Source organism: Odontesthes bonariensis, chromosome 14 (assembly GCF_027942865.1).
Source record: "Odontesthes bonariensis isolate fOdoBon6 chromosome 14, fOdoBon6.hap1, whole genome shotgun sequence".
Classification (NCBI taxonomy): domain Eukaryota; kingdom Metazoa; phylum Chordata; class Actinopteri; order Atheriniformes; family Atherinopsidae; genus Odontesthes; species Odontesthes bonariensis.
Window position 1 is genome coordinate 15,813,790 of NC_134519.1, and position 20,310 is coordinate 15,834,099.

At 38.9% G+C, this 20,310-nt stretch overlaps 1 protein-coding gene across 1 annotated transcript; it reads right to left on the bottom strand.

The window, feature by feature from the left end:
* Window positions 1-16,410: 16,410 nt before the first annotated feature.
* LOC142399503 (ubiquitin carboxyl-terminal hydrolase 42-like) lies at window positions 16,411-18,934 on the bottom strand. Its single transcript, XM_075484230.1, has 8 exons — window positions 18,658-18,934; window positions 18,044-18,143; window positions 17,729-17,784; window positions 17,558-17,628; window positions 17,347-17,429; window positions 17,143-17,254; window positions 16,882-17,022; window positions 16,411-16,515 (listed from the first exon to the last, which is right to left on the bottom strand). The coding sequence occupies exons 1-8, from the start codon at window positions 18,932-18,934 to the stop codon at window positions 16,411-16,413; spliced, it is 945 nt and encodes a 314-aa protein (XP_075340345.1).
* Window positions 18,935-20,310: the final 1,376 nt, after the last annotated feature.

Genomic DNA, 20,310 nt, shown 5'->3' on the forward strand with positions numbered 1-20,310 from the left:
ACTTGATGCTCTTGAGGCGTACGATTGCCTCCAAATGCCAACAGAAGACAACTTTGTTGGTCTTCTGTCACAACTTGATCACAAGGTTTTGCTTCAGGCCCCTTCCTTTATCATTCAGATTTGGCAACCAATATTGCAGCAGTTGGCAGTAGCTATGCCACTTAGTGTTCTCCATGACACCATAAAAGAGAAGACACCCTCAGCCAAAGCTGTGAAGGAGATTTTATTGTTCCCTGAAAACATGACTCCTCCCCAAGCAGTAGTTGCCCGGTACTTAAAAAAGTACATTGGGGAGGTTGACATAAGCACCCTACAACAGTTCCTTAGATTCTGCACAGGTTCCAATTTAATTGAAAGTAAAATTGAAGTGCAGTTCATTGAATCGTCTGAATTTGAGAAACGGCCCCAGTCCCACACTTGTGCCTGCATTTTGAAAGTCCCAGTGGGTTATCACAACTACCCAGAGCTGCGCAGTGATTTCAACTCTATACTAAGGAGTTCTGTTTGGGTCATGGACATCGTCTAACAAGTATTGTGTTGCTTGTGAATGTGACTTGTGTAATACCAGTACGTTTTTTTTTTGTTGTTTTGTTTTTTTAATTAAATGGTTTCTTGAGTCTTATCACAGTCCAGACAAAGCAGTATGTGTTCTATGTCAGGGCTAGATTTTGTAAGGCTATTTGCACTTTATTCCATGTGCATTCATTTTCAATAAACTTGAAGCATTGTTTTTTGCTGCAAAGTTAAAATAACTGCAGTATTTATTCATGTTATACAAGAAAAAACAAACAAGTTTGTGTTTAATGTCAGGGCCAGATTTTGTAAGGCTATTTGCACTTTATTCCATATGCATTCATTTCTGAGAAACTTGAAGCATTGGGTTTTTTGTTGTTGTTTTTCGTTTTTTTGCTGCAAAGCTAAAATATTTGCAGTATTCATGTAATACATGGACTTCAAGTTATGAGTTTAAGTGTTATGGGAACTTGAATGAGTTTAAAAAAAAAATAAATAAAGCATGAAGGGCTGCATTTAGGAAATCTTTTGTCGTGTTTTATTTTGAAGACATGAAACGACTCCCTCTCGATTTAGAGATCTGATGTAATTTCATTTCTTAAATGCAAGTATAAATCCACTGCTTGATAAGCATCACCTGGAAGATACAGCTGTGACTCCACCATTAGAACGTTGCAGAGATTGTAGATGTCTGTGTCACATGGGATAGTTTGTCTGAATGTGCAATCAGACTGACACAACTGTATATCAGCTCTGTCCACTGGTGAAATACAGTCTTCACTCCTGTAGAGTTCTGGGAACATGTACATTATTTGAGGTCGACCACTGGGCACTCTGTCATTCTTTGATGATCTGATGATATGTGAATCCCATACATCAGTGGTTTCATCCAATTCATCCTAGAAACACATTACAGAGTTAGAAAAGTGCAATTGACCTCAATGTGGGCAATAGGTAAGTGATTAGATCCCTTCAAAGACATGAAAATGGATGTTCATCCATACGTGTTAAAATGCTGAAAGTTATATGCCTATACAATAATGACACCTACAGAGATGGCAATAGGCTTGATTGAATGTGTCATGATTCATGAATAGGCTATGTTTTGACTGCTGTGTAGCGAACGTCACCAGTTAAAGGGGAACTCCGGGGCATTTGAAGCGCAATCCCATTGCTAGAGGTTGTCAAATACTGACGGTGGGACACAGACTGGTGCAAATCGGTGCTCCCTGTGCGGCAGAACACTGCAGAAACGTCACACCACTTTATAAACCATCCAACAATAAAGTCACAAGCCTTACCATCAAAACCATATGCATGGTTCTCACATTACTGGCATGGGGACGTTACAAAACAACTTTATAAACAGCATGTCACTTACCGGTTGTCAGTATGCGCGTGCATGTGAAAGCCCAAAAGAGTCAATGAACGATACTCCCATATACAAAACAATTATCTTCTCTAGAAAAACTGCGTTCAAGTATTTAAAACATTACAACAATATTCCTGGGAATGTATTGTTGTAATGTTTTAAATACTTGAACGCAGTTTTTCTAGAGAAGATAATTGTTTTGTATATGGGATTATCGTCCATTGACTCTTTTGGGCTTTCACATGCGCGAGCATACCAACAAGTGGTAAGTGACATGCTGTTTATAAAGTTGTTTTGTAACGTCCCCATGCCAGTAATGTGAGAACCATGCATATGGTTTTGATGGCAAGGCTTGTGACTTTATTGTCAGATGGGTTATAAAGTGGTGTGACGTTTCTGCAGTGTGCAAGTTGTTGTTTTACGTGGAAGGGTTAGCACTTGCCCTTTAGCCACCACGTATTTGGTTAGCATGACAGGCTGCGCAAACAGCGCAATCGCCGCACAGGGAGCGCCGATTTGCACCAGTCTGTGTCCTACTGTCAGTATTTGACAACCAGCTAGCAATGGGATTGCGCTTCAAATGCCCCGGAGTTCCCCTTTAAATGCTTGACATAAAAGTACACAGCCATGCACGGACAGTCTGCCCGCCCTGCTCATTAGGCTAACATGTAATTAAATAAAGAAAAATGTGGACCCCATAAAATTGTCAAAAACCGGTTTAACACAACAATGGACATGTGGAGATTACCTGAATCATACCCATGAAGCAGAACTGAATCAGATTTCGGTCCAAATATGTTCCACTGAACAAACCCCGGTCCTTCAGGTCTGTGAACAAGCAGATGTAGAATTCCATGGATTCTCTTCGGAGGAAGCCCCACCAACTCTCTATCCGCTGATTTGCTGTGCTTGCCCCTTCAATGTAGCAGTCAATACCAGAGCCGTCGTGAATGTTGCGACAGAGAAAGCGTTGAAAGTCTCTGACTTTACCGTTCTCTGTGCCCCGGTCGCCTCTTACAATCCTTGGACAACCACTTAATCTCTCGACGGAATCCATGTAGTAGCCGCCAATGACTTTTGGATCGCTGCTGGTGGTATATGCATTCATCCATATGATTTTTCGAGAGAATCCATCAATGAAGCCGTTTATGCAAATACCAAATGGTTTGAGTTTGTTGTAAGAATCCATATGCCAAATGTAGTTGGGGCCTTCAGCAAAATAATTTCAATGACAGAGCCGTCGCCTTCCCCTGAGTTCTACCCCTCTTGGGTCGAGTTCTTTGAGAATTAAGCGCACATGCTCCTTCTTGACGTGAAGCCCACACTCTTTGCATTTATGGTACATCCACCTGTATCCACAGAGTTGCCCAGATGTCTGTAACTGCTCTCCTATGAACTGAATAACACGATCCAGTGGGGTGTATCCCTTGCGCCTGAACAAACCATTGGATTTCAGAATTCTTTTTAAATGTCTTTCAGACAAAATATAGCCATGCCGGCTTGCAAGTAATGCCACGATATCTTTTTAGTGCAGTCCTAAACTGAAATAAAGGCGCACTAATTCATGAATTGCCATGTTTTCCTGTGCAGCCTGCAGTCTGACTAGACAGTTTCAAATGCGCGCGTGCCATAAAGTTTCTGGTGCGCACGAGAAAGTTTCACGTTCCCACCAGAAAAGTTTCTGGTGCGCACGAGAAAGTTTCAGGTGCGAATGAGATAGTTTCGCTTGGGCACGAGAAAACCTTGGGTTTTATTTTACTCTCCCATGTCATTTTAAGGGCTCCATAACCTACAATCACACAGAGAAAACTCTTATGAACATGCTCTTAAAAATTTTTCGTTGTTTTTTACTTAAATAAATACTTAAATAAATACATTGAACAAGGTGAATAGCAATGGGAGAACGAACAAATGAAACAGTCGCTCTCTCCTTCACTCGTCTTTACTGAGTGAGGAAGAGGTGCGTGCTCCCCCTACTGGATCCCAGAGACATTACCAATAGCGAATATTTAACCCACACAGATATCAAAATGCAATCATGTTAATCTTAAAATGCATTTACATTCAAGACAAAATTAAAGTACTTCTAACTAACAACTGTCTAATATCAGTTATTTTAATTATGTTTGTAATTTCACTTATTAACTAACAACTGTCTAATATCAGTTATAATATTACTTATCACATTATGGAAGTTTTTTTTTTTTTTAGACACCGTGATGTACATGTACTGCCATGTTTGTTATAATTGTCCTGTTGCATGACATGATTTCAGCTAAGCTGCAGCTTTCAGACAGAATGACTCTCGAATACTCTGATATACAGAGGAATTCATGGTCAACCCAGTAACTCCAAGATGTCCAAGTCTTGTAGGTTGTTTAGATGCAATTATACTTTGTAAACCTAAGTTGTGCTGAAGAGATGAAGAGTCTTTATAACCCCTAATCCTAACCCTGACAACTTTCCTGGCCAACTGTGCCTATCGTCTGAGATGTAACTCAGCAGCACAGTTTGACCTTGTGAAGAACTCGCTGGAATGTCCACTCCACAGGATGATTGGCAGCTTCCTCCACAATCGAATAATGTTTCTTTCTTGTATTATGGACCCAAATAGTTTGGAAATGGCCCCATCACCCTCCCCAGATTAATGGGCTGCAACAATTGCTTCTCTATGTCCTTTCCTTCTTTGCACTGTACACCTAAATGCTCCAAACATGCAAACTGCCTAAAACTGCTTTTATAGAGGTGCTCACACGATCACTTAATCAGATGTGTTTGATTAACACCGTCTGTTTGTTGCTTATAGAAGACGCATTGATGATATTAGTTTTTCAAACACTGCTTCTGCATTTTGGTTTAGTCTTTGTTCAGTAAATATTGAACACGTGAGGTTGTAAATATCTAAATTTAAGAGCTGCTGAGGACCGCATGATTGAACAAAATATATCTTGATACATAGAAGTTTGAAATTAAAAGAGGTGTCCAATGATCTAATCAACGCGACTTGGCAAGTTTCTTTGACTGTCATGCAATAAAAGCCAACGTGTGATATACTATGTATGTAGTAGAGGGGAAAAAGCACTGGATAACATGCTTGCATCATTTCCTGTGAATTCCTTGCATGCATAAGGGAGTAGTCGTCTGAGATCTGCTCACAAACAGTAAAATCCACCATGTATATGAATGTAATTACAGAAAAGTACAGATACATTAGGAATAAAGTCTAAAGCAAGAATTGGCCTCTAATTACTCAAAATTTCAGCACATTTCTACAATACTTTTCTTGTGTGTATTGACAACTGCAGAGGACCTGCCAAAGACCTGCATCCAGCCTTTGGAGTGAGCTGTGCCTTTGAGAACTTGTAAGAGTAAAGGATGCTCATACCACGCTCATGTTTTTATACGGACTAAACAGATGCAGGTAGACACGATCGTGAGATGATACTGATGAAACAGACCAGTACCCAGGCTGCCTTCCTGACTTGCCAAAAAAGGACAAAAAAAAAAATCTTCTATTTTTATTCTAATTATGTTTGTCTTATTAGAAACATCGTTATAAACAGGTGGTGAGAATGAAGGAAGAGTGACCTGTTTGGAAAGGGGTTTGTCTTGTGAGTGCAGTTTTAAAAGACAAGGATATTTATATTCAGGAGGTTTGTATGGAGTATTTAAATAAATATGTATACAGAATAAGGCTCTGTTTAGTTTTGACCTTTGAATAAAACACCCACCGTGCTCGGCCTGATTACTGTTATCTTTTTAAGGACTGTTGTTGTTCACTTTACTTCACTTCACTGAGCTGATTTGTCAGCTTTTGTAAATTAGACAAGATTAAAGGATGAGTGTTCAGCTCTAACGGTGCGTTCACACCAAACGCGATGCGAATATTCGCACCGCCTTCATCGCGCGATCGTTGCCGCAGGTGTAAATTAAATTCCATCGCATCAAACGCCTCTTTCGCGCGAGTAAAAAACGAGTGAATAGCTCAAGGGGCTATCCATGGCTGATCGCGTCCTTGTACCTGCTGTGGCAGTCCGAGATTCGTCTGAAACGCACACGCCGTCGTGTCTGGATCAGTGACATCATCCGGTGGTGCATTCAGCTTGGATAATTTCATCGCCTTCTCCAGGAGTTGCGCCGCGATCTCTCGGCAGGACACCATGCCGCCGGCTCGAATCCGCGTCTAATCACGTCTAATCGCGTCTTTGCATTGACTTTGTATGTAATCGCGTCGCCCGACCGCGTCTGGTGTGAACGCACCGTAAGACCACTCACATGAAAATTTTAAAAGAGTTGACATTTATGATGAAAAAGTAATTCATATCTGTAATCTTTGAATGTATCATTTTAACATACATCGCTCTCTGCTGGATACCACTTTATGACCCTAATGTTGACAATTTTCAGGATTTTCTTTTTATTATACATATATTTTCACAGAAGAGGAATCACCAAGCCTAAAGTGAGCATGTATCATATTAAAGTGCTGTTTTTTTTGGTGGGTATTGGCAAAGAAGTCACGATTCGATTCGAATCACGATTCACATGCCACGATGCGATACTATCACGATGCATCACGATACTTGAATTATTGCGATGCATTGCGATATTTTCACTGAACATACTTTAAAAAATAAATACAGCCATTACCAGTGGCTGACTGGCTGTGTATGATCTGGATAGTGTCTTCAATTGATACATAACTCAAAGCAAATCAATTCATAACTGTATTTATTGAAACAACTTTTGGAGGTATTGCCATTAAAACAAACATTACTGGACACAAATATTACTATTACTGGACACACTCATCACAAAAATTGCATAGGATTTATAAAACTTAAAATAACAAAATAGGGATGATCAGTACAGACAAAAAAAAGTGCATAGGCTTTATAAAACTATTAAAAATATATATATTGCAAACATCCCTTGCAGCGAAATGCATCAATTGCATGTGTCCTATAATTAAAGGCATAAAAAAAATAATAATTAAAAAAAAATATATATATATATATATATATATATATATATATATATATATATATATATATATATATATATATATATATATATTTATTTATTTTTAAATAATCGATAGTTGGCGTCAAGAATCGATGCAGTAGATCGCGAAAATTAGAATCGCGATGCATCGTCATGACACTTATTTTGCACACCCCTAATTTATTGAAACAACTTTTGGAGGTATTGCCATTAAAACAAATATTACTTGACACAAATATTACTATTACTGGACACACTCATCACAAAAATTGCATAGGATTTATAAAACTTAAAATAACAAAATAGGGATGATCAGTACAGACAAAAAAAAGTGCATAGGCTTTATAAAACTATTAAAAATATATATATTGCAAACATCCCTTGCAGTGAAATGCATCAATTCCATGTGTCCTATCATTAAAGGCATAATAAAAAAAAAAATAATAATAATAATTAAAAAATATATATATATTTTTTTTAAATAATCGATACTTGGCGTCAAGAATCGATGCAGTAGATCGCGAAAATTAGAATCGCGATGCATCGTCATGACAATTATTTTGCACACCCCTAATTTATTGAAACAACTTTTGGAGGTATTGCCATTAAAACAAATATTACTGGACACAAATATTACTATTACTGGACACACTCATCACAAAAATTGCATAGGATTTCTAAAACTTAAAATAACAAAATAGGGATGATTAGTACAGACAAAAAAAAGTGCATAGGCTTTATAAAACTATTAAAAATATATATATTCCAAACATCCCTTGCAGCGAAATGCATCAATTGCGTGTGTCCTATCATTAAAGGCGTAAAAAAAATAAAAAAAATAATCGATACTTGGCGTCAAGAATCGATGCAGTAGATTGCGAAAATTAGAATCGCGATGCATCGTCATGACGATTATTTTGCACACCCCAAACTATTAAGCCAATTAAAATCCAATTCATTGTAATCCAATTAAATCAAATTCATTCAAATCCAAATAAGTCCAATTCATTCAATGCCAATTAAAAAAAATAAGTTGCCTAGCTAAAAAAACCAACGGATCTCATTGATAATTGTCTTCAATTCAATCCCCCATCCTGAGCATGCACGAGGCGACAGTGGAGAGGAAAACTCCCTTTTAACAGGAAGAAACCTCCAGCAGAACCAGACTCAGGAAGGACGGCCATCTGCCTCGACCGGCTGGCGCGCACTCACTTGTAGATTGTATTTACTGTCCAAGTAACATCGTTTACAGCTCTGCCTTTCTTCTCTGCTTGTATACTGTTCAGGGTCCATGTCCATGCGCTTCCTCTTCTTTAATGTTCTTGGATCCGTGAATCCGTCTGAGTCCATGTTAGAGCTTCAAGGGATGGACAGAAAACACCGTGAACACCATCAATTCCGAAACTGAACATGAGATTAACCATCAGAACATGTCAATAAACACTGAAAAACTCGATTCACAATTAGACAAAGCTTCTTCAGGGTACATGCCTCCAGATTTCTATAAGACTTCTAAATAAGTTGCAGTGATGCATACCCTGCTGGCAGGTATAGATCTTAAAGTAAGAATGTACATCTGTCTGTGCTGTGAAGTTCAAACATCTAAGTGATCTAACATTTATGTGAACACATTTCTGAGTAGAGGCAGGACTTTCAGTCAGCACAAAGCCAAAGACACCAATACTAACCTGTTCTTGTGGTGCATTGTCGAGCTTTGTTTAAATCTTTTAAAGTGCTGGAACTCTGAGCTGTCATCTCTCTCCTTTCTCAGATGATCAGCAGTCCTTTTGTGACCCTGACTCTCCCGTTTTGTAGCAGTAGCTGAAGGTAAAGAGGTAACAGCAGAGGAACCACGGTACACTTTGCTGCAAACACAAAGAATACAAGCAACTGATCAAAAACTTTATGCTGAAGTAACACGTTTATAGTGTCAGAAGAAAAAATAATGCAAATATCAATACAACAAAGTAGATGTGCATAAATTATAGTCATTTTCATACCCAAAAGAAGATTTGGATGAAACAGCAATGGCAGAAATGTTCTTTCTAAACTGAATATTAAACTTACTTTGGTAGACTGCGGTCAGTGTCTTGTCCATTAGCAGCAGCAGCAGTCACAGAGGAAGAACTGCCGTGATGAATGCTGGAGATCTGAGGAACACAGACATTGAAATATTTCTCAATGAGATCATCAAACTTCCGTCAAAGCAAATTATAGTACACTAGAAAAAGGATCCCTAATGTGAAAAGATTGAGCATCACCTTTGTCGTGTTTGGTGTCAGCTGGGGATCTATCAAGCCATTGTTGTATTTGTGGAGGGTGGTGCTGATTTGAGGCGTCGCTGCCGGCTGTGGAGACAACTGACCGGAGTTTCCTGGGCTATAGTCATCAACTTCTGTCATATCCGGGGATCTAACAATGTGATGCAAAATGACATCAGCAAACTGAAACATTTCATTGCCAGAAGCAAATGTACGGTGAAATTGTTGGGTTTAACTACTTAAAGTACTTTTTCCAACACCAACAACAAAAAGTAGAGAATTTGGCAAAATTTCATGAACCTTTACCCTGGTATACAATCATTACCATAAATAAAACAGTTTTTAATGATCTGGAAATGATTACATTCATGCATTGTGTTTCCATTTCCATTTCTTTTTTTTTTTTGCCATTATTTTTTTATTGAGGCAAATAAATGTATACATTACTGCAATCAATCTTCAGCTTATGGCCTATGGATATATACATTTTTATAATGAAAAAAATAAAATAAAATGAGAAAAAAGAGAAAGATAAAGAACATGAACATGGGGAGCTTACACTTCACATTCCATTTCAATAGGTACATCTAGAAAATGTTAGTATAATGAGAAAGAGAGAAAAAAAAAAGACAGAGGATAAAACAAAATAACGCCTTCAGCTAACAAAAACCCTCTCTTATACATGCAATATACTCAGTCCACTTGGTCCAAATTCTAGAGAATTTTTCAATCTGGATTCTTAGTGATGTCATGAATGACATCTAACCAGTCAGTTAGTTTAGGAGGATCTGGTTTCAACCATCTTCTAGTAATAGCCTTTTTACTTGCAACTAAAAGCATCAGTAATAGTCTTTTATCATTGTGGTCCCAGTCATCAAATTCAATGTTTCCTAGAAACATTGTGTCAAACCTGTATGGGATATTGAACTGAAAAACAGCTTCCAGGTGTGTGTGTATGTCTTGCCAATATCCTGCAAGGGCAGGGCATTCCCAGAAAACATGAAATGGTTGACCTCAATGAGTCCACAAGCTCTCCAGCATCTTACATTGGGTATTTGTTTACGCTGTTGTAAGGGGATAATAAAGAATCTGGACAGATTTTTCCAACATAATTCTCGCCAAGAATTAGAACATGTGGTCTCCCACTGCAGAATACAAAGACTTTCCCTATTCTCAGCTGAGAGCTGTATCCTACTTTCCTTTTCCCATTTTTCTTTAATATAAAATGTATCGTCGGAGTTAGCTCTACGGAGGCCGCTATACACTCTAGAAACGACTTTGAAACACATTTGTGAGCTAATTGATTTCTCAAACACTTCTAATACCCCCTTTTCCCCAGCCTTTAGAGTTCCAGCTATATTTTGGTTATAATGATGTCTGACCTGAAGGTATCTATAAAAGTCTTGACGCTGCAGGCCATGGTCATTCTGCATTGCTTCAAAACTTTTCAGATTCCCTCTCGGTGCAAAGGTGGTATAAGTTGTTAAGCCCTTTTCATTCCACATTTTAAATCTGGCATCCGATTTAGCTGGGGGGAAGTCAGGGTCAAATACGCACCATTTCAGCTTTCTGAGTGGCTTTTCAATGTTACAAAATTTTATTATCTTCTGCCAAGTCTTCAAGCCTGTGTTTATCCAGGGGTTGTTTTGATTTAGCATGTTCTTCTGTAATTCACCATCCGCAATTATTGCTGCTAGAGGCATCTCACCAGAGATAGCATTTTCAATATCCTTCCACCTGGCTGAATAAAAGGGGCTGAACCAGCACACCAAGGGTCTTAACTGGGCTGCGTAAAAGTAGTCACGCAGGCAGGGAAGGTTTAGACCTCCTTTTCCCTTGTCTAACTGCAAAATTTTATATCTAGTCCTAGGTTTCTTGCCTTGCCACAGAAACCTTGAAATGAACTTATCCCATTCAATAAACTGATTGGTAGGCACCTCAATTGGAAGTGCTTGAAAAAGGTACAATAATCTTGGAAGTATGTTCATTCCGATGGATTCAACTTTAGAATTTAAACTTAGGAAAGGGATGAGTGTCCATCTTTGCAGGTCTGCTCTAATGTTGGTGTTTAAAGGAGTATAATTCAGGTCAACCAATTTTCTAATGTCCTTAGGAATATTAACTCCCAAGTATTTTATGTAATCTGCGTCCCATCTCAGGTCATACTTCCTTAATAAATGGTCAGGTGGGGTATAGTTAAAGGTGAGTACTTGGGTTTTTTGCACATTTACTTTAAATCCTGAAAATGTCCGGTATCTGTGTAGTGTGTCCATCAATTTGGGGAGTGTTGATGTAGGTTGTGATAAGTAGACTAAGACATCGTCTGCGAATAGTGCAAGCTTATGTTCGTCATCATCCATTCTTATCCCTTTAATATTACCATTTTGCCTAATCCACTGACTCAGTGGTTCAATAAACAGGGCGAAAAGGAGAGGGGAGGCAGGGCATCCTTGTCTTACCTCGTTCCAGAGTAATGGATCTAGATAAGGCACCATTTACTTTAATTCTTGCTGTGGGACTATCATTGAAGGTTTGGAATATTGCTATGAGAGATTTGTGGAAGCCAAATTTTGCTAGCACCCTATATAGAAAGGATAATCTCACCGAATCGAACGCTTTCTCGGCGTCTAGGCTAACGAGAATTGCTTCTGTATTCTGTTGAGTAATAAGGTTAACAATATGTAGGGTTCTTCTCAAATTGTCGTGTGTCTGTCTCTGTTTGATAAAGCCTGTCTGGTCTGTATGGATAAGTCTAGGCAAAATCTTGTATATCCTACGTGTCAATATTGATGTGAACAATTTATAATCTATATTAAGAATACTGATGGGGCGATAATTGCGACATTCAAGTTTATCTTTTCCTTCCTTAGAAATCAGGGAAATTATCGCTTCTCTCCAGGAGGGTGGTATTTTCTTTTTCTGTAAGATCCAATTGTAAGTCCTAAGTAGTATTGGGGCTAGTTGTTCACGTAGTGTTTTATACCACTCAGCAGTAAATCCATCTGTGCCTGGTGACTTACTAGCCTTCAGTTTGGAGATAGCAGAGTTCAGTTCTTCAATTGTTATTTCTGACATTGAAGTTTTATTTTCTTCTTCTGACACTGAGGGTAAATGCAATGAAGCGAGGAATGTGTCCATTTCTAATGTATTATCAATTTGTGGTTAAGAGTAGAGGGTTCTGTAATAGTTTTCAAAATGTTCTTGAATGTTCTTTAATTCATGGTCTATTGTTCCCAACTCTGGATGTCGTATCTTGTGTATAATATTCTCTGCCTGCTGCTTCCTTAGTTTATATGCTAAAAGTTTTGTTGCTTTCCCCCCTACCTCATAATAGCTCTGTTTTAGAAATGTCAACTTGTTTTGTATTTCTTGTGTACTCATATCTTGTATCTGTTTTCTTATTTTATCCATTTCTTGTTTAGCCTGATCATCTAAAGTGCTACTATGAGTCAGTCTGAGTTTTAGACAGAGGAGACCCTCCCACTGTTTTTTTTTTTCTATGGCGATTGATTGAGTGTAAGGTGTTGACATGTATTGCTCTCATATCACAAACCTAACCTGCTCAAGAGCAGGAACCTCTGGAAACCTGGAGCTGAAGTTACCTCAATGAGACACTAAAGCTGCTTCAGGGTACATGCCTCCAGATTTCTATAAGACTTCTAAATAAGTTGCAGTGATGCATCCCTGCTGGCAGGTATAGATCTTAAAGTAAGAATGTACATCTGTCTGTGCTGTGAAGTTCAAACATCTAAGTGATCTAACATTTATGTGAACACATTTCTGAGTAAAGGCAGGACTTTCAGTCAGCACAAAGCCAAAGACACCAATACTAACCTGTTCTTGTGGTGCATTGTCGAGCTTTGTTTAAATCTTTTAAAGTGCTGGAACTCTGAGCTGTCATCTCTCTCCTTTCTCAGATGATCAGCAGTCCTTTTGTGACCCTGACTCTCCCGTTTTGTAGCAGTAGCTGAAGGTAAAGAGGTAACAGCAGAGGAACCACGGTACACTTTGCTGCAAACACAAAGAATACAAGCAACTGATCAAAACTTTATGCTGAAGTAACACGTTTATAGAGTGTCAGAAGAAAAAAATAATGCAAATATCAATACAACAAAGTAGATGTCCATAAATTATAGTCATTTTCATACCCAAAGGAATATTTAGATGGAACAGCAATGGCAGAAATGTTCTTTCTAAACTGAATATTAAACTTACTTTGGTAGACTGTGGTCAGTGTCTTGTCCATTAGCAGCAGCAGCAGTCACAGAGGAAGAACTGCCGTGATGAATGCTGGAGATCTGAGGAACACAGACATTGAAATATTTCTCAATGAGATCATCAAACTTCCGTCAAAGCAAATTATAGTACACTAGAAAAAGGATCCCTAATGTGAATAGATTGAGCATCACCTTTGTCGTGTTTGGTGTCAGCTGGGGATCTATCAAGCCATTGTTGTATTTGTGGAGGGTGGTGCTGATTTGAGGCGTCGCTGCCGGCTGTGGAGACAACTGACCGGAGTTTCCTGGGCTATAGTCATCAATTTCTGTCATATCCGGGGATCTAACAATGTGATGCAAAATGACATCAGCAAACTGAAACATTTCATTGCCAGAAGCAAATGTACGGTGAAATTGTTGGGTTTAACTACTTAAAGTACTTTTTCCAACAACAACAACAAAAAGTAGAGAATTTGGCAAAATTTCATGAACCTTTACCCTGGTATACAAGGATACAGGTCGTTTAGGCCATTGGCGTTTAGGCCGCAGTCGTTTAGGCCTCCCAGCAGTCGTTTAGGCCCCCCTGCAGTCGTTTAGGCCAGGCTACCTGAGCAGCTGAAATCTTTATTATTGTACATTCGTTATTATAAGATATAAGTCAGCTCTACTGGTCTGTCTGGGTAGCCTACATATCTATGGTAAATTATTTAATAACCAACTTTAGTGTGGAAACGTTTTTTTTAATTTAATAAATGGTGATTTATAAATTCATAAAATTGTGGAAATAATCATCCGCATTGCTACATTCATTGGACAATAATGCTGTAATTTATTTTAATTCTCACAAACCGCGCGAATCTAACGGTCTTCTAAATAATTACAGCATTATTGTCCAACGAATGTGGCAATGCGGATGCTTACGATGACAATTCGATGCTTATCTTATAAATCACTATTTTAATTCTCACAAGCCGCGCGAATCTAACGGGCTTCTAAATAATTACAGCATTATTGTCCAATGAATGTAGCAATGCGGATGATTATTTCCACAATTTTATGAATTTATAAATCACCATTTATTAAATAAAAAAAATGTTTCCACCCAGACAGACCAGAGGTCCGTTTCACGTAGCAGGTTTAGTGAAAACTCTGAGTAGGTTAACCCTGAAATGAGGGAAACTCTGAGTTTTCCGTTTCACAAAGGGAGATAACTCAACCCCGAGAAAGAGGGGTAACTCTAGCCTGTTTCACAAAGAGAGGTAACTTAACCTCACGGTCAGTTACCGGAGTAACAGACTCTCTGAACCTAACCTGGTCGGGACCAGGTTTTATTCAAGAAACCTTGAGTTTCTTTCTGTCTCCGCCCTCTTTCAGCCACACACGCCATTTGATTTCCTCATTCATTCAGTCAGCAGAGCGAGTTCTTCTACTTCTAGAAGTCCATTAGGCACAGTAGGAGGCAACTTTTTTCAACGAACATGTCCTTTTGACAACGATCCCGTGGATGAAGGTGCAGCATTATTGCGCAGAGAAATAAATATTCGTCGGAGATGGTTATCAGACCGCGCATAGATTTTTGCATTTACAGACAATTATCTTTTTGAGCGGCACCATCAGAATGTGTTGGGACAAAAGAAAAAAAAGACATAAAAGACAAATAAATATTTGTATGAATAGGCTTAAAAAAGACATATATAGGCCTATTATATTTTATAAAGGCACTCGTGTCTTGGGGGTGGACTCCCTCCGGGGATTCCCTCAGCCACTGGCCCTCTGTTAGAGGTGGTGGTGCTGGGCAGCACCGGTTTTACGGGCATCTGCCTTCTTTCTGTTGGCTCAGTAGAAGTCTGTGTTAGTTTAAATAGGCTTAATTATTTAACAGAACATGATATAGATGATGACTCTAAATTGTCCTTCGGAGTGACTGTGAGTGTGTATGGTTGTTTGTCTCGTTTGTCTCTGTGTGGCCCTGTGATGGACTGGCGGCCTGTCCAGGGTGTACCCCGCCTCTTGCCCATTGACCGCTGGGATAGGCTCCAGCCCCCCCGCGACCCGACTGACGGATTCAGCGGTGTATAGATAATGGATGGATGGATGGTATAGATGAGAAGACATAGTTTATGTGTGTGAAAACAGCATTATGTTGGGAATAAAATAACTGCACAGTCAAATAGCCACTTAATATTTACTTTACAGTGTACAACATGATCAAAATGAGGTACCTCCATGCCGAGGTCTCACCTGTTTGAACAATGTTTTTATATTTCATCTTAAACTGCTGCCAAGAGCGCTTCTCCCCTGCGGGATTGCACCTAAATGAAATAAATGAATGGGCTACCATTCAAGCAGTTTCCCTGTAATATTATTGTGATTGCAAAGGACTACATTTAAACTTACACTTTTGCTGCTGCAACGGTGTTGCACTTATTTCTAAAAACGTATTGAAACTCGCCGTATGAGCGCATTAAGATTTCCAATTCGAGGTTGGTGAAAAACGTAGCCCCTCCTCTTCCCCGTTGCCAAGGTGACTCGTCGAATCGGGGCTCCATTGATGCTGGCTTTTTAAAGTTGTGGTGCACGCGCTAAACTCAAGGTGAACTTACTCAGAGTTGATTAACCTCACTCAAATCAGCGTTTCTGGAACCGAAAACTCAGGGTTTTCTATCTCAGAGTAGATCAACTCAGAGATCAGGAATAGACTCAGAGTTGGTTGAACCTGCTACGTGAAACGGACCCCAGTAGAGCTGACTTATATCTTATAATAACGAATGTACAATAATAAAGATTTCAGCTGCTCAGGTAGCCTGGCCTAAACGACTGCAGGGGGGCCTAAACGCCTGCGGCCTAAACGACCTGCTCCCGTATACAATCATTACCATAAATAAAACAGTTTTTAATGATCTGGAAATGATTACATTCATGCATTGTGTTTCCATTTCAAAGAGCATTCCAACTGTTTTTTTTTTTTTTTTGAAAGACAGTCGTGTTAATACTCTTTTTCTGTGGAATTGTCAACGTTCTGACTCTCTGCATGATGTTTTTCTTACTTGATGTAGAAAAGAAGATAAGCTTCTTCTTTGAGAACCGTATGGATGTCGCTCAAAGACACAGTAGAGTCGTTCATCTTGTACCACTGTCCGTCGCTGGCCTGTGAGATGCAACAAGAGATTTTTTAGGTTTCACTCTGTAGATTTAGTTTCTGAAATGGATTTAGAGTCTTAAATACAATAAAACCTGCTTAAAGGTAAGTACAAACAACATCATATGTGCTGTCATAGATTCCATTTCTGAATAATGTTGTGTTCATGTACCTTCCTGATTTTCATTTAGTACATTTATTGCTGTGTAGTTTTCAGTTAAGACCTCAGTCTGTTAAGACCACTATATGAATGAGTTCTCCATTAATCTCTGCTGAAGTGAGTTCTTGGTGAAGTGTTGAGGAAAATGTGTATGTGTGAGTGTATGAGGCAGAGTTCTGATACATTAAAATCGTTGTTTGTGGGATAATCAGTACCTTAGTGTAGCAGAAGTAGTGTCCAGAGTGACAGTGGGCTCCAGAGTGAACCAGTACAGCGTACAGCCTGTAGATCTGGGGCTCCCCTTCAGACTGAGACATGTAGCGCTGCAGGTCCAGGAACTCTGGATACTTCACATCCTGGTCAACACAAAAGAGAGGATTGACTTCAAAATACCATTCAAATATATGTGGTTGATAATTCAAACGCATGTGAATTGTTCCTATACAGTAAATATCAAAATATGGGTGTCACGGTACCTTTGTGATTTTTCTGTTAGAGAAGTTTGTGAATCGTTTGAGTGAGAGGGTAAGCACATTGGGGCTGCGGTGGATTTTAAATCCCTTTTTGGCTGTGACCATTGTATTACACCTGAGGCAAAGATCGCTTAATTAGTTAGAAAAGTGATGCATGACAAAGGAAATACGAAAAGGAAAAAAAAAGACTTCATCTTTAGAAATTACTTTGAGCATTTGTAGGAATTTTCACCACCCAGCTTTTCTGACTTGACAAAATGTTTCAGGGCCTTGGAGACACTGGAAGCTTCCTGCACGGAGAGAAAAATCAATTCAGAAGTTTAATTTGTTTTTTTAGGAGCTCTGACCAAATCTTATGCTTTTACAGCAACAGAAATACAGAACATGTCAGCTCCACGAATGGATGAGGTGTAATTACCGTAATGTCCAGTGCAAGATCCAGAAAAGGCTCAAATGTATCGGAGACCGCTTTGCAGTTTGAACATTTCACTGGAAAAGATGAGAAAATGTTAAGTTCTTAGTGCAGGAAAGCTGTGAAATATTAAAATGGGACTTCACACACAAAAAGAAGGATTTACTGAAAACTTACCTCGGGACCTGAGGCATCCGCCAAATACTTGATCGATGATAGTTTGCCTGTCCATTCTGTCACCAGCATAGAAGAGGATGAAAATCAACTCATTGGGGCAAATACACAAGTCATTGTGTCACAGGCAGTAATTCTTAATGTTTGTGGATGAAAACTCTCCTTCAGTCAAATACTTTCGACCTGAGAGGATTGTGTCCTGACTGATACCCTTCACCCTTTCCCACACCAGCTTGTACAGATTTGATCCAGGTGTGGAAGATGCTTGCTTTGAACAACCCTGTTAAACCACCTCTGACTAATTAAAATCACACTCACGGGGTTTCAGGTAAACAGGACCTTTGCATAGCTTCCAATGTGTAATGCAGGAACTCGTGAGCGTCTTCTTGGCTTCCATAGTTGAAGTGCTCCGCAATAACTGTGTGGGAAAACAAATCAAAGATTAAAAAGAAACGTCAGCGTGATTAAGTATATTGCAGTTAAATTTAAGCTTCTTTTCAAAGCTAAATACAAACTCCATAAAGAAAACGTCCCTCTGAAAATAACAAGGTAAACAGTCACACAGCACCTCCTCTCTCTCATTTCAAGTAGACCCTCTGTACAGGGCACAGCTTCAGATTTGTAGACATGACGATATCTACTTACTTGTGAGATTGGTAAGAATATCCACGGGGAAAATTACGTTTCCAGAGTTAGCAAAAACCTGATTGATGTGGTTTTCCATGGAGCACATTATACAAATACTTGGTTCATGGCCTGCAGCAGGAACAAATGTACATAAGATTAATAAATAAAACTAGATTCAGGCAAAAAAGCAGCTCAGATATACTGTTAAATTATCCATGAATGATTTGATAATTACTGCATGATTGTATCATTAAATGAGACCCTTCTTGTTGCTACAAAAAATGCACCACAAAACACAAACTTACACGTTTTGGAGTGCATCCGTGCCAGCATATAGTTGGCCAGTGGAGGAGTGTAGGTGAGACACTGCAGGGCTGAGTTGAGGAAGCAGGTGTTCCCCATGTTGTGCAGGCCAGCACCAATGGGGTGAACCTGGGGCCACTTTAGGGTGAGACGGTTATCTTCTGTCCGACTGCTGGAAATACTATTGTCCATCCCCACGTCTTGATAGGTGAAGGAAGATGGATTAAATCCGACCGACTCGTGGTCAGACTTTTCTGAAGCTCTGTCAGTTACGGCCATTGTTCAACTGCGTTATGGACAGAGACACAGCAAAGCACAACTTTATGAAAATAAAGACAATTACAAGGTCTAATTTGCCCAATATCACTTTCAAATAAGCTATACAAATATACAAAAGAAATTCAGAAAAAAAATCTGACCCATCACTCATTTCAATGACATAAAATTATGTTTGGATTACAGCAACTAACTTCATCAATTCAGTTGCATGCATTATAATATAAAGATTTGCCAATTTCACACCACCTATATTTAAATTTCCACAAGGTCACAATACATTGTTGCATCAAATTATTAACTTTTAAAAGAAAAGTGATCAATACTTCACAGTTAAAAGCTTGGTTACCACTTGTTCTCAACTACCATAATGAAATGTGATTATTTTCCATAACGTTTATCACTAAAAGTACTTAATGATGTAAAAAAAAAAAAAAATCCCCAGGTAAATTTAGCAAGCAGGACAGCTTTTCTCGGTCAGAAACAGCAGCTGTTCCCTCCCACCCGCTCGAACAGAATCACTTACACTGGCTGACAGACGGGATCTTCTTCTTTTACACGCAGTACCGCGAAATTTTCAAGAAATCACGAAGCAAAATTAAGTTTTCTTACTGAAGTTTGTACGAAATTAGGAGCAACAATTAACTGCTGGCATCTCTTGTGGAACTCGAGAGAAGAATGAGTGATGACAAGCGGTCGGCTTGAGAAGCCAACGTCACAAGAACGCGTTCTGGAAGCCATGGTTTTATTCTCCAAATTCTAATTCGGAAACCTGTCACCTTGAAAGTGTTTTTTCAAATGAAGTCGGAGAGAAATATAATTTATTCACATGTGTCTCAAACAATCATTGAATTGTGTATATTTTTTCCAAATACGTTTAAGTGACTAAAACTCACAGGCTCAAAAACGTCAGTTTCTTGTGCTTTTATGAACTATAAGCATAATATAATAATAATAAAAAAAAGAATATAATAAAGAAGATTTTGTGAAGATTTTGAAAGAAGATTTTTCCTGTTTTTCTGATAATCACATGGTCTTCAAACAGGTCGTCATAAGTATGTCCTGTGGCCGATATAGATTAAATGAAACCCTCTTAAAGTGGCACTATGCAGGGGCGTCTGTAGCTTGAGCAAACATTCGGGGCTGTAGCCCAGACATGAAAATAATTTTTAACGGGGGTCAGGGGGTTTTTCCCCTGGGATTTTTTTTTTTTAAAAAGGGGGTGTTAAAATGAAAATTTAACACAGTTCATGACCAGCTGCTTAACATGTTGAATGCCGAGCTGTGAATGTTGGCATTCATGTTTTGATAAAATGCCGAGATCCATATATCCAAATGCTGACATTGTGTCTTTGTTAGCCTAAAGCACAAGAGAGAGA